The 14,627-nt window shown below is 36.9% G+C and overlaps 1 protein-coding gene and 1 long non-coding RNA gene across 2 annotated transcripts in view; one reads left to right on the top strand and one right to left on the bottom strand.

Moving 5' to 3' along the window:
• LOC107685852 (uncharacterized) overlaps nucleotides 1–2,476 on the top strand; it is a 6,333-nt gene extending 3,857 nt beyond the window's left edge. Inside the window, exon 3 of the long non-coding RNA XR_001633997.1 lies at nucleotides 2,330–2,476. This is a non-coding gene — a long non-coding RNA (uncharacterized LOC107685852). The remainder of the gene's footprint in view (nucleotides 1–2,329) is intronic.
• Nucleotides 2,477–6,207: 3,731 nt separating this feature from the next.
• Nucleotides 6,208–14,627, bottom strand: part of LOC107685849 (B-cadherin-like) — an 18,614-nt gene continuing 10,194 nt past the window's right edge. Inside the window, exons 4-17 of the mRNA XM_016482582.1 lie at nucleotides 13,375–13,466; nucleotides 12,223–12,363; nucleotides 11,963–12,124; nucleotides 11,361–11,502; nucleotides 11,044–11,216; nucleotides 10,832–10,960; nucleotides 10,526–10,711; nucleotides 10,198–10,442; nucleotides 9,470–9,609; nucleotides 9,173–9,394; nucleotides 8,865–9,080; nucleotides 8,155–8,288; nucleotides 7,798–7,941; nucleotides 6,208–6,982 (exon numbers count right to left, since the gene is read on the bottom strand). Of these exons, the coding sequence (XP_016338068.1) occupies nucleotides 6,776–6,982; nucleotides 7,798–7,941; nucleotides 8,155–8,288; nucleotides 8,865–9,080; nucleotides 9,173–9,394; nucleotides 9,470–9,609; nucleotides 10,198–10,442; nucleotides 10,526–10,711; nucleotides 10,832–10,960; nucleotides 11,044–11,216; nucleotides 11,361–11,502; nucleotides 11,963–12,124; nucleotides 12,223–12,363; nucleotides 13,375–13,466 (2,333 nt within the window). The 3' untranslated portion in view covers nucleotides 6,208–6,775. The remainder of the gene's footprint in view (nucleotides 6,983–7,797; nucleotides 7,942–8,154; nucleotides 8,289–8,864; nucleotides 9,081–9,172; nucleotides 9,395–9,469; nucleotides 9,610–10,197; nucleotides 10,443–10,525; nucleotides 10,712–10,831; nucleotides 10,961–11,043; nucleotides 11,217–11,360; nucleotides 11,503–11,962; nucleotides 12,125–12,222; nucleotides 12,364–13,374; nucleotides 13,467–14,627) is intronic.

Raw genomic sequence — 14,627 nt, 5'->3', positions numbered from 1 at the left:
CCGACTACTCGGTGACACTGTCCGCTCTGAACAGCTGGAAGCCCGTTAGATGAAGCGCGCTGTCCGGGATGGCTCCGTTCAGCCAGGTTTCCGTGAAGCAGAGCGCAGCGGAGTTGAAAAAGTCCTTGTTTGTGCAGGTGAGGTGTTGTAGTTCGTCTGATTTATTTGCAAGGGAGCGGAGATTCGCCAGATGAATACTCGGCAGCGGAGTCCTAAAACCGCGCTGACGGAGTTTCACGGGCGCGCCGGCGCTCTTTCCTTGCTTGCATCGCCTGGAGCACTTGTATAGGAACGCAGCTCCTCCGACTAAAATGTCCAATTCACGCCTGGTATTGGCTATTCCACCCAAAGTTGGGTGTGAATAGAAACCCTCAAAAGTCATTAGCTCGAAATGATCTTGGCTCAGAAAACCTCTTCTTTTGAGACGACACTAAGACTTCTCAAGACTCTCCTCTGGAGTTTGAATTTCCGGCAGTTTTTATCTTCAAGTAACTTCATCCTTCATGTGGACTTTCCTATCTTCAGAAGAAGACGAAGAAAACTTCCAGCTCACTTCTAAGAGAACTCAAGAACCATTGTCTACCGCATCAGGAATCTTGTTCAGCAATCGAAGCCAATGCAAGTAACCATTTATAACTATTTAGATGCGGGTTTAAGTGTGAGCCCCTTTTTTTAAGGTGATTTTTGATTCTTTGATGATTCTCATTGGGTTGTGGTTAATTGATGTGAAATACTGCCATTCTTTTACTCTTCTCTCTCTCTTCCTTACTTTCCTTGTTGTGCTTAGTTTAGTTATATGTTAGATATAGTTTCATTTATTAAATCCCTTATATTCACAACTGATTGTCTCTGTGCGTTGCTCACAATTCGAAGTCACTTAATGTTTAATCCCTTGCTACATGCTAAATTACTGCTAGCATTGCATAAAGAAGGAAAGCTACTTTCCTTGGCCAGGAAAATAATCTTTCCTTGAATTGATAAATGATTATATTGTCTGCTCGGTGGACGGACAGATCAAATAATTGTAATATTGATTCTGCTACAGTTAATTCTAAGATCTAATCTAAATATGTATTATTAATCATAACCAGTTATAATTAGTCATAAATATTTCCCTTTTGAGCTGATTTACTACAACATTATCTACTCTACTATGAGATACATCCTCTGTGGCCAATTAGACCAGACTTCATACTGCAAGTCAAATGCAAAATGAAATGAAGCAAAACTTATCAGCCCCGGTTTTCAAAGCAAGCTTTTTTTTCATAAGAAGCAGCATCAACTGGATGCATCCACTTTCTTCACAGTTCAACCTTGGAAAATCTGATTATGACGAAACATGTCAAGCCTCAAACCTTTCAAAGTATGGAATAATGAATGAACTTTGTTCTGCATTACTCCTTATTCCACAAGTGGTTGCAGGCTCTGGCTGTATGGGTCAAATTCGGGAATTCCTCCCTGAAGTAGAGTGGTTGATGTTGGAAGCTCAGAGCTGACTCATTAGGGGCATTGGAAATGAAAGCCCTCCTGCTTGGCCTATTCTTCTGTTGGTCCAAAATAGTCCCATAAGATCTATTTGGACCCTTCTGAAGCAGGATGCCACCCTCACACTGGCTACAAGAGTTAGACACCTTTTTTGTGGAGTCACAGTGGTTACGGTGAAGACCATCGGCATCAGCTGACATAAACATCAGGGGGTCAAGATCACATCTGCCTTTGAGGCCTTTAGTTTATCCAGCTCCGTCAGCAGCTACAGTCACACTGGAAAACCTACACGTTTAACCCTGTAAAGCTTGAAATATATCTATTTATCTCATTTCGTTTTGAAATAGAACAGTTAATTGAACCTTTAAACAACAGTTTGCATATGTGTTTTGTTCAGTATCATGTTTGATTCATCAGGCTTTTATGGCTCATATAGTATGATGCAGGAGAATTTGGAGCTCATAATTGAGGACAAAACACCTGTTTTATTAAAGGTGGGGTAAGTGATTTCTGGTAGCCAATGTTGATATTTCAAATCACTAAAACGAACGCACCCCTACCCCAAAAGTGTCTCGCCCCTTTTGACAGCTCCGCCCCACACATACGTACGCAACCCAGGCAATGATTAGTTCTGTGAAACAAAGCAAAACCAATGTTACACCGTGTCTACACCGGACACAAGCGGCATGACGTGCCGCAACACGACAAATCCCCGACAGAAAACTGCTGCCACGTTCTATTTATGAAGTATTGACACAAATTTCAAATGATTTTCAACAGTCGCTTTGTCGCGTCCAGTGTAGACAGACTTTAGCTGTTGCAGCGCGACAACTGTCGCGTCCAGTGTAGACATGGTGTTACTCACCTATCGAGATGAAACAAAGCAACCTCAGCGTCCAATCGCAGGCCTTCTGCTCCTTGTGTTCTCTTCAGCACTGGAAAGCTGATCCGATATTTACACGGGTCCTACTTCTTGTCTTATCTTAAGCCTTCTTTTGTTCCGCAGAGGTTTTCCTCCTCTTTTTTTTAATCTACCATCTCCATCTTTCTGTCGCTCGGCTCGGCTAATGTCCGTCCTGTGCACTGAGCGCTCTCTCCTCCACATCTTGAGTAGACACTCCCCTTACTGCTGATTGGCTACAAGTTTGTTTTGGTACTCGGCCCAACAAGCGTTTTTGAAAAAATACATACCCCACCTTTAAGAAGCTCAAACTGAGCAAAAATATGCAATTTGGTGCAGGTGCTGATATTTTATATGGCCAAAAATTCAAATCTGATCACTTGTAATTCAAATCAATTAGATATTTCTAACAGTATAGTAGATTACTTATGCAAAATGCATATAATTATCAGTTGTCAATCTATATCTCACAATAATATGTTTTAGTAAGATGATATTTAATGCTTAGTTTTATGACCAAAGTTCTGTCATTTTTATTATGGAGGCAAAACATAATGCAGTGCAATACAATCATAACTGAAAGATATGCAAATAAACGTTTCTCAAAAGTTTGATGTATCATATTTGATACTCACGTTTTTATTTTTTTAAAAAGGATGTATGGGTAAGAATGTTGCTTTATGTCCAGTAAGTACTCATGTGACAGAGGACTCTGTCACTGGCCGGGATAACACTTGAACTCCCGTCCCCCTTTAGTTTTATATACACCATCGTGCATACAGTTACAGTTTATAGCCTTTCCCTCGGGTGCACACTTGGGTTTGTGCTACTGTTATGTTCGCATACATACACTCTTCACATATCCCTGCTATAACCATTTCAATAATCACACGCACACACTAGACAGGTTTAAACACACTAGACAGGTTTAATTATTACATCTTTTATTTACTCATCTGTATATCTGTCAGTTTGTGTCTCTGTTCGTGCTGTGAGGTTTCTTGCTTTTGGCGTCTTCCGTGTTGGATCTGCTGCCAGTACAGCAGATGAGAAGGGTCAAAACGCCGGCGGCGGTTCGTAAATGCTTAAGACAGGAACGTTCGCGGGCTGCGCATGCGCGAACCTTCCGCCGGCTGGACTGTTCTATGTGGTTATGTGTGGGGAAGGGGAACGGGGAAAAATGTTCCTGATTTATGTCTTAACTGTTTGCCATCAAGGATAATGCATACATAGCTTGAATCAAGACTTGTATACCCGTGAGAAATGTGTGTATAATTAACTTACCTTTTTGTAGAAGGTTGAAAAAGTATTCCTTACCTTGTATTTACCTTCAAAAGTTTACTCTCTTTTCTCTCTACACTATAAAAGGGTTGATGTATTTCTCATTTGGGAGGGGAAGTTGAGGAGGATGGTTGGTAGTGCAAGCTATGGCAGTGGTTGTAAATATTTTGTAAATATTTATTTTATTTTTTAAATTTTGGTGTTGGTTAAAATGTTTGTATTTTGGGACTGTGGACATTGGAAATAAATGACCTTGCACTGTCGCGCTATTGTGGCTGCGCCATCATTCCTGTGTTTTTCAAACCTGCCTCTTCACAATTCATCTTGAAATATTCCTAACAATATAAAAGCTATTCTTAAATTTACATTATAATAATCAGTAAATATTTCACAGCAAAAAAGAGGTGTGCCACGGCCTGAAGGGGTATGTTTTTAAAATTATACAAAAAGGCCTTTTACTTGCTAAAAAAGTGCAAACTATGAATCTGGCAACAGAGGGCATGTAGTAGAGGCCTTAGAAATGACAAGAACACGTTTTTTTTTACCGTTCTCTAGCTTAGTGTCTTGGTATATATGTCTCTGTTTAAAAATGTTTTGTTTGATCCAGTTCATTCTGTATCATTTTAGCTAATGTAGTAAAAAAGAAAAAAAAAAAACTTTAAAATTGATCACGTTTAGCATTCATAGAGTTGGCATATAGCCCTTTCTCAGTTGCATGCATATATATTTATCCATATAGTTTATATGTGTATGCATTTATTTTTGGATTATTTAATTTATTCTGTTTTGTTTGTTTTCTAGAAGGCCTAAATATATGTCATATCTTGCCTTCATTAAATAGATTTCCTTTATGTTTCCATTTACAGTTAAACCTTTATGTTAGTAACTCCAATTTTTATGGAATCAAAATGCACAAATTACAATACCTATGATACCTATGCAAGTATATAACTGTAATTTTATTAAACTCTATATAACTAAAACTAAACCTAACTATAAATAAAAAAAACTCATACAGAAAAAAATACAGTACCTTTCATGCTTTTGATTATTTTTTATGCCATAATGTGTTTAAATAGTAACCAAACATCATTAAAAAAAAAAAAAAACACACTCATTCAAAAGCATCCCAAGTCATAGTTGGGAAAAAAAAAAAAAAACACACTCATTCAAAAGCATCCCAAGTCATAGTTGGGAAAAAAAAAAAAAAACACACTCATTCAAAAGCATCCCAAGTCATAGTTGGTAAAAAAAAAAAAAAAAACTATCAATATATTCTTGAATTGTTGTCCAGTGGTGCCAGATTTAAAGTCTTTGCTAGTATTTTTATAGCGTCCACAGCACTGAACATATAATTCGTAACTGCATCTTGATTGGGCATTCACAACTGAAATTGCTGGCTGCTAAATATTGCCTACTGAATTAAGAAATGGTATACATTTGACTCAAGGAATCAGGCAGGGAAAATTTGTATAAAATAATAGAACAATTAGCATTAACATAAGTGTGAAAAGTGAGCTTTGGTAGTGGGAGAGTTTTAGAGACATCAAATTCGATGTAGTATAAGTTTACACTGTCCTCTATCTTTGTGCCAAATTTCCAAATTTTTCTCCAAACGTTTCAGTGGGCTGACAGTTGGGTTTGCAAGACTACTAATTTCTGCTAGTTACTCGCCAAAACAGTATCCAAATTACTGAAGTACTCTAGGTTTATGTTACTCTTTAAAAAAAGACATGAAAGAAAATAGTTTATTAGTGTTTATTAAATTGATAGCCCAATGTTTGCAACATGTCTCTTACATGTATTGTAAAAACATTAAAACAAGAATTATCCCTTAAAAACAATTTTATTTTGTATTAGCACACACAAAGTAGCATGTTACAGTATGACACGTAACATTGTAACCTTAACATCTGCGTCTTTGAAGCCAAAAATATATGCGCATGCAATAACAGCAGTAGTGGTGTTAACCATGCAAATGCATGGGGCCCTGTAGGCTTGCTGGCCACAAACAATTAACTCCTTTTGACCTCATTTATTAATGGGCCGGATAAAGTAGACAGAAACAACGAAGCGGTGCTCAAAAAAGAAAGAAAAAGAGAAGAAATGCAATACTAAAAGTTTGCCAAAGCTTAAAACGTTTTAGTCATCTAGCTTAAGCGGTAGCACTTTCCACTTTATTACTAGTTATAGCATGTAATAAATGTGAATCAGAAGGTATGTTGGAAAATACAGTACAAATTATTGAAATGTATCATGCCTCGTGATCATTCAATCAATCACGGAAAGACAATAAAACAGTTTGTAAAAACATAACACTGAATTTACCTCAAGAATGCATTTACCTCATTCAATGTCCATAGCTGAGTAGTTAACAAGAAAAAAAAAAAAACTAGAGGACTATGCATTACTTTTAGTGATGCATTCATTATTTAATGTATCTTTGAACTTAAACAGTCAATTGAAACAGCGAGGAAAAAAAACAGCACATGGTACATACAATTTTTGTAGTGACTGTTTTTGTTTTTATTTTATTTGTGTATGTAAATAAAGATTTTAAATGTCACTTAATTCTGTTTAATATGTGCAATTCAAAGAATATAGTTAAATAAAGGTAATGTTATGGTAGGGCATGTAGGGCCTCAGGTCTTGACTTTGCTTAGGGCCCCCAAAATGGTAAACCCACACCTGAATAACAGATCTGTATGCACATCACTTAGATCTTCACTAAACCGATTTGAAATACTTTATAATAGAATAACACAAAATTCACAGTCTACTTGCTGCCATTGTCCTCCTGACACGTACTGAGCCAAGGAAAACAAATCTTTCACTTTTTGTACTGGTGGTAAGGACAGCAAGATATGATTTGACCAAATTCTGAATGGATTACCCCCAAAAAAAAGCACACAAAGAATGATCCCTTTATAATTGCTAAAAAGCTGACACAAGTTCATTGCGATCTCAAAAAGTTTGACAAAGCAGGGGGACATAAGCAGAGTCAAAATCATGAATATGAAGACAAATTCTGCTTTTAAACCTCCAGCACAATCTCCCCCTCTCTACAATTGAAAAAAAAAAATGTATATTGTCAACACAGAATAACTTTTAATTTTCTCCTCCTCCATACATATCTGCCAGCTTCTTAAAGCGTGGGCCCCACTCATTGAGGAAGTCATAGTCTTGGTCGTGTCCTGAGCTGGAAGAGTTGAGGGAGCTGAGTGAACCCGCATCGGAGCCTCCTCCTTCATAGTCAAACACCAGGAGGGAGTCGTATGGGGGTGCTGTGGGATCTTCATCTGCAGTCTTCAGATTCTATGTTACAAAGAACTGTTACTGTCATGAGTAGAACTTTTTTAAGGGTGCTTTCACACCTGGCCTGTTGTTTCGGAACCTGGCGTGTTCTGACGGATGACATGCGTGACAGCTCAGTGGAATCCCGGAAAATAAACCATGGAACTTTGACCAATGAGAGAACAAATTTGGTTCGTTTAGAAACTTTGCCATGTGAAAGCGAACCGCTCCAAGAATAAAAAGCAACATTGTAATAATTTTAATCCCTGTTTCGGAACAAAGCAATCAATCTACAGGAGTGAAAGCACCCTAAGAAGGGAATCAAAATATTGTGGCTGGATGGTTGGTTACTTTCTTTTGGTGGAATCCATGATTGACGGGTTTGTGGGCCAATGGATAGCATTGACCTCTAAGAAGGTTGTTGAAGTTTTCTCATATAATGCACTTTTGTATTCCTGTTTTAATGTATTATTTTATTTGGCTTATTTTCTCAATGCTTTGGGATATGACTATTTATGTATACCTGTGCATACTTGTGTGTAGTGGTGTTTTATTGGTGTTAAAGAATGTCTTTGAACTAATGACCAATATATTTTTTATGGTGTAATGTTTGTGTGCAACATGGATCTCCATCTCTGGTCCTCTAGATTTTTTAGATCAGCTTGTATGACCTCGATCCTTTTCTGGTTTTTGTGTTAAATAATCCCCTGGGTAAAATTCCCAAGTTGGCCTAGCCTGCCTTTTTTTTTTGGTCTACAAAAGGTTTTGTTCTGCTCTGAGCACCTTGCCACATTAGAAAGATCTGATGCTCATTGTAAAACTAATATATGACTTACATAATCAATGAATGTGGCAATCTCTTCAGGGTTGGCTGGTCGAGGTCTATACTGAGGTGCAGGCAAGAAAATAGGAGCCACATCGTTTCTGAACACTTCAGGTCTATTGTCCAGGCCTCGATGCAACACACTCAAATCATAGTTCTGTGTAGAAAGTGTGTGATATAAAAAGAAGAATCAACAAGAAGTACACACTGCACTGTAGTAATTGTTGTTGATATATACAATCTAATGCACTCTAAAACAGTAGCACCAAATCACAGAAAGCTGTATTTCAATAATTTGCCATAACACGAATTGTAATGAATCCAGACCTTAAAAAACGGAATTAATTTAAATTTAAATATTAAACCTAACCTGATCATTTTCTCCACCGCCTTCCTCATCATAACAGCAGACATTGTCTCTTATGTCATCTTCTTCAGGAAGGAGTGGCTTTTTTATACTACTTGGTTTCCTCCTCATGAGCAGCAGAAGTAGAAGAAGAAATACTGTGGTAAAAAGAGCATAAACTAAATCACTAACAAAAAATGACACAAAATTTTAGGATTAAAGAAATGATGCAAAAGTTAAAGTAGTTAATGAATACACTGAAAGTGTTTAAAGGGGTCATATCAAGGATTAAAAACTCATCCCCAGCCCAGACATTAATGGATGCCACCTGACATCATCTGCGATGTTTACTTCTGTAAACAAAAAGAAGAAAGTGCATCTATTTCTCCACTTCATGAAATTTTCCATATGTACAGGGAATGATCCACGGTGTTAGAATATGCTTAAGACAATCCATCTGTGTTGGTCATACAAAAATGAATGTCCTGTTTGTGTATTATCCACTTGGAAGAGAAAGAACATTGTCCTACAATTGAGTCCTACAAGTCTGTTGCCCATAGAGAACATCTGAAAGCATGAAGAAACTGCAGCAAAAACAACCTTGTTTAACACTAATGGTCAAAGGTTACACTTGTGTTTTGAAGAAAGCTTGAATAGTTTTAATGTTACAAATGTGTAGGATATGGCCCCTTTATTCACTTTAAATGTATGAATGGAATAATTAAATTACATACACAGCAGAGCCAAGATGGCTGCCAGGGTTCCAAGAGATAATGATAGTGGGATCCCCGCCATCATTTTTTTGCATAGAAATTCATCTCCTTTGCAGTCACACACTGTTGCTTGAATGGAGTTGTCCTGATACATGTTATTGGTATCATAAACCCTTAGGACAACATTGTAATTACCCTGCTCCAACACAGAATTAAGCGTCAACAGAATCCCAGTTTCTATAACAGGCAAATAAATAGGTTAGTATAAACACCTAGACTTGAATTAGATCATATGTAGTTCATATTTTTCCAATATACATTATCCTTACTTGTTTCATTCATCCTGGCAGTCCAGTTTTTCTTTGTGTCTCCTTGGGGCTCAACGCTGAAGGGAGCAGCATAAAGAGCTCCATCTTTGTCAGTTATAGAGAGAAGCACTGTGGCCTCACGATTGCAAATCTCTATACTTCCTTCGTTAATAATTGGAGCGTTGTCATTTACATCCTCCAATTCAATTACCAAGGTTCCTGTACCAGTTGCTGGATTTTCATCTGCATACAAGCACAAACTTATTGAAAAAGGCTATGCTAGCAAGAATTATCATTTTAAAAAGAAACACAAATTACCATCATCATCCACTGCCAAAATGATAGCTCTGTATTTGCCATCTTTGACAGATTCTCTATCCATTATACTCTTGACTTTAATCATTCCAGTGTCTTGATTTACACTTAGCCAGTCAGCAGGATCATTGCCAATTTTATACCTGGGAGGAACCAAAATGTGTACAACCAGAATACACACACACACACACACACACACACACACACACACATACATGTAAATAGATAGACAGATATGGTATACTATAGTAATTACATGTAACGTGTAACTATGTCACGCAACAAATTATTACCATATACTTCAGAAGTTTAAGAAAGAAACTGATTCTTTTATTCAGCAAGGGCTTCAAAATGACATTTATAATAAAGACATTTATAGTATTACAAAGGATTTCAATTCAAATGCTGTTTTCCAAACTTTCTGTTCATCACAAAATCCTGATAAAAGACACTAAATGCAGTTATCATACACTTCAGCAGTAAGCAACACAACAATTTTCAGCTGTGATAATAAGAAAGGTTTCTTGAGTACCAAATCAGCACATTAGAATGATTTCTTTGTGACTGCCTCTGTGTCTCTGTCTCTCTCTCTCTCTCTCTCTCTCTCTCTCTCTGTCTCTCTCTCTCTCTCTCTCTCTCTCTCTATCAATCTTACTGATCTCAAACTTCTGAACAGTAGTATATATCTCTTTATTTATGTATAAAGTTTAAAGTGGTGCAGCAGTTCTTACGTTATCTTCTGTGATTTTCCAGTGTCTGGATCAGTGGCTGTATAAGCACCCAATTCAGTATCAACTGGTAAATTTTCATGTCTGGAAATAACCTTCTCCTTTGGATTAAACTTGGGAGGCTCATTCACATCTTCTACATTCACCATGACTGTGGCAGTGGAAGTGGTCAAAGAACTGACAAATGGTTCATCATTTTCAACAATCACCAACAGAATGTATTGCTTGTTCTTCTCAAAGTCCAGGGGCTAAATAGAAAAGAAAGCATCTTTTACTAAGGTATGTCATCACAATTAATTCAATGGACAGACATCGGAGCAACACACAGTACCTTTACAGTGGTGATGATGCCCTCCAGCTGGCTGGGTCCAGTACTGACATTGAAAAACCCACCCTTGTCACCACTAATAATACGGTACTTGGTTGACCAGGCAGGTGATCCAACTTCATCTCCATCAGTAACTGTAAGTTTGGCCACTACAGCCCCTACTTTATTCTCTGGGACAGATATGATGTGCTAAAACATAAAATGAATGATTTTATGCTGTACTGAAATGTTATATAGTATAAAATATAAATAGTTGTATTTATACTCTAGTATAGCACTGACTGAACACTCAATGTTTGTATGCATTACCGAAGTTTGCTCAAACTGTGGTGGGTTATCATTGCTGTCAGTAATAATAATAACAGCTGTGCCAGTGGTTGCCAACCCTTCTCCTTCCATGTCAGCAGCCACAATTAACAAAGTATATCTGGGCCATTGCTGAAAAGGAAGATAACTGATGAATTTGTTCACATCATGTCATTTTATCACCACTTCGAGAGTCATCAAATGTCACTTCTCACCTCTCTGTCCATGCCTGGTTCTCGCACACGAATGGTTCCAGTTGAAGTGTTGATTTCAAACATGTTTGGTTTTGGAAATTTCGGCTCTTGGCTGACAAGTGTGTATCTAACCATAGCATTGTCAGTTTCTGAATCATCTGCATCAGTGGCTGTGACTGTCATGAACTCATGGTCTTTGATGTGAGAATAAAGACTTAGTTACTATTGATGACATTTAAAAAATGCAAAATGAACTATTTCAGGGAATCATTAAAATGTATGTTAAAAGAATGATTAAAAGACATTTATTCTAAAGGCTGACTGCTCAATTTGCCTACCTTTAGAAGCTTCAGAAACTTGTCCATTAAAAGGATTTTCCGTGAACTCAGGCTTGTTATCATTCTGGTCGGTCACAATGATAGTGAGGTTTGTGGGTGATGCCTCTTTTTTCCCATCTTCTGAAATTGCACAAGCCTTGAGCTGACGACATGGGATGCAACATGGATGTTAAGTGCAAAATTCTAGTAATATCCCAAGTGAAATACTTCATCTGTATACTTTATTAATCATGTAATAAATAAAGATCACATATTAAACTACAAAATGTTAAATGGAAAGAGAAAAATTTTATTGGCTTAGAATTTACTGTTTAATCGATTTTCAGTGGCACATAGACAGTTTCTTGATTTTCAGTATTTCTGCCTAAACTAAATTGTTCAGAATCGAGTCTTTCATATTGTTTCACTGATTTAATGAGCAAAATAATCCAGGACTAAATATCATTACTGGAGAAGGTATGTGAACCTCATCTGTTAATTAAAGGGGTCCTATTATGCTTTTTACACTTTTATCTTCCATCATAATGTGTGATGTTGCTGGTAGTGCATAAAAAAGATCCACAACAATAAATTTAACATCACTGTAATAAACATCCACTTACCTTGTATAAATCCTTTTTTTCTCTATCCAGTGGCTGTGTCACAAAGAGATTCCCTGTCTTTTTGTCAATAGTAAAAATCCTCACAGGTGGCTGATCTGCCCCTTCTCCTGTGATACTGTAAACTATCTCTTCATCAGGTACACTGTACAGCTTTGCCTTTAACTAAATGCAGAAATAAAATATATATAGACTTGCATTGATCATATACACCTTTACATATTGATGCAATTTACAACTGTCATTTCATTACTTTTACACACCTGGAACAGTTTTTTGGGGAAACTGCCTCTCTCGTTCTCAGGTATACTATAAGGAGGAATAACCCACTCTCTCTTTCTTCTCCTTTGTCTTGCTGAAGAGCTCAGAAACTCCACAATCCGAAGATCAGAGGGAGTTTCTAACTAAAATGAAAAGATTAAAAAAAAACACATACTGCTTGTGAAACTACACAGAACGTTGTATCAATCCTTCATACTATTTAATTCTACCTTTTGTGGATTCTCTGAGTGATCAAGACTACTTTGTGAAATTAACCATCTCTACTTAATAAAAAAAAAAAAGAGTTTGCAGCCTCATTTTGTGTGCATAAATAATATCATATAATAAAAGAAACTGTGTGAAGGGCCCAGCAGAGGTCAGGCTTGTACTGTATTCAGAGGCGGACAAAGTACTCAACTCCATTACTTGAGACAGTTCTTCTGTGGCTTTATAGGTAATATTTCCATTTACACAGTTTTGCAAGATCAGACGATATTGTGTCTAATGCATACACACCACAATATTCACTTCTTATTATTGAATTCTTGTAAATAAATATCACATTTGCAACTGGTCAGTGTTAATAAAATGCTGGGAAATCACTTCACGTAACCCTACAAGAGTTCTTACTGATTTTTAGGCTGTCTAAAAATAAATAAATAAATCACCCACTGACTTTCAAAGCTACGGAGCCCCGCACATGGCATGCAGGAAAAAAATAGTAGGCCCCTAGGCTAAATCGTGTGCACGATTTACTATTTCGTTTCCTTTGATTTATAAATTGTGCGCACGATTTAGAAAATCGAGGGAATGAAATAGTAATCGTGTACACGTTTTAGTACATCGAGGGAACGAATTAGTAAATCATGCGCATGATTTATTTTGTATTTTTTCTTGCATGTCATGTGCGGGGCTCCGTACAAAGCTGCTACATTGTAACGACTTTCTGCTTTGACGATCTTGATAGAAATGTAGTGGAGTGAAAAGTACAATATTTGTCTTTCAAATGTAGTGAAGTTAAAGTCATAAGTTCCCAGAAACAATAATACTCAAGTAAAGATACTCAAAAAGTGTACTTAAGTACAATACTCAAGTAAATGTACTTAGTTACTGTCCACCTCTGACTGTATTACACAGCAGGAAGTTGCACATACCTGTGAAGCTGCATTCACTGCAGTATCCATGTGATTGTCATGACTGTAGACATGCTCAGCTCTTGTGCTTCCATCATTGCTACTGAAAATTACTGTCAGAAAGTCGTAATAAAACAGGACAAGAAACAGGTCTTTATACAATGGATTTTAAACTAATTCAAACTAGAATCAATCAGTCACTTTTTGCAGTGGCAAGTCTTGAGTTTAACAGAAATTGATAATATTTACTGGTTCCAGGGCAACAACATGTACTTAATTAAATTTTTTTGAGTGATCAACTTAAAAACTTGTTTATGCTACAAATATCTGAGTTCTTCAAACTCAATGTGCTTTGTTGGACAAACATAATTTCAAGTTGTCATGACGCAAAAAGATTGATTTTTGACAGATTTTTTATTTTATTTCTATAATTTTTGAGTCTACGCATTTTTTTAGTGTATTTACAACCACTTGGAAAACTGTGCTAAGGCAAGTCTGAGGAGATAGAAAAGGGGAGGGTGAGGTCAAATCCATAGACTTTTGCCTCAGTTGGAAAAAAAAAAAACATTCACCTTTGAGTGTTTCACTATACCAAAAAAAGTGTTAATTTTTAAACAGTCAAGCAAAGAAAAAAAAAACCCACTGATTGCGATCAGTTTGTGACATCACTATGGTGTCCACTATTAGCACAAACGTTGAAAAGATGAATGAATGAATGAATTAATTAATTAATTAATTAATTAATTTAATTATTTTATTTTATTTTATTTTTTGGAAGTTACTTTATAGAAGTTCACAACTGGATTCAGACATGGAGAATATTGTCAGAAGGAAGACCTTTACAAAAGTGCTATGGTGGACTTTGGACTCACTGATGCTCCAGAAGGAAACACCATGCATTAAGAGCCTGGAGGTGAAAACTTTTTAAATTTGAAGATCAGGGTAAATTGAACTTATTTTGTCTCCTGGGAAACATGTAAGTATCTTCTGTACCTTCTGAAGGGCAGTACTAAATGAAAAAAAAAAAAAAAAAGATATTTAGGCAAAATACAAAAAATGTATACATCTTCATTCTGTTCAAAAGTTTACACCCCTGGGGCCGGTTGCACCAGCTAGACGTAAAAACGCTGGGTGTGAGCCCTACGCTGGGCTTTGCAACGTCCTGCTTTACGATAAATATTTGCACCTGTTGCACCAACTGAAACTACGATCAGGCGCAACTACGCCCGGCGTAGACAATGCGCGTCCACGCCGACACATTCTCCCTCAGTTAT

This window comes from Sinocyclocheilus anshuiensis, unplaced genomic scaffold (genome assembly GCF_001515605.1).
Source record: "Sinocyclocheilus anshuiensis isolate Anshui unplaced genomic scaffold, SAMN03320099.WGS_v1.1 scaffold1018, whole genome shotgun sequence".
In the NCBI taxonomy this organism is placed as follows: domain Eukaryota; kingdom Metazoa; phylum Chordata; class Actinopteri; order Cypriniformes; family Cyprinidae; genus Sinocyclocheilus; species Sinocyclocheilus anshuiensis.
This window is presented reverse-complemented; position numbering and strand designations above follow the sequence as displayed.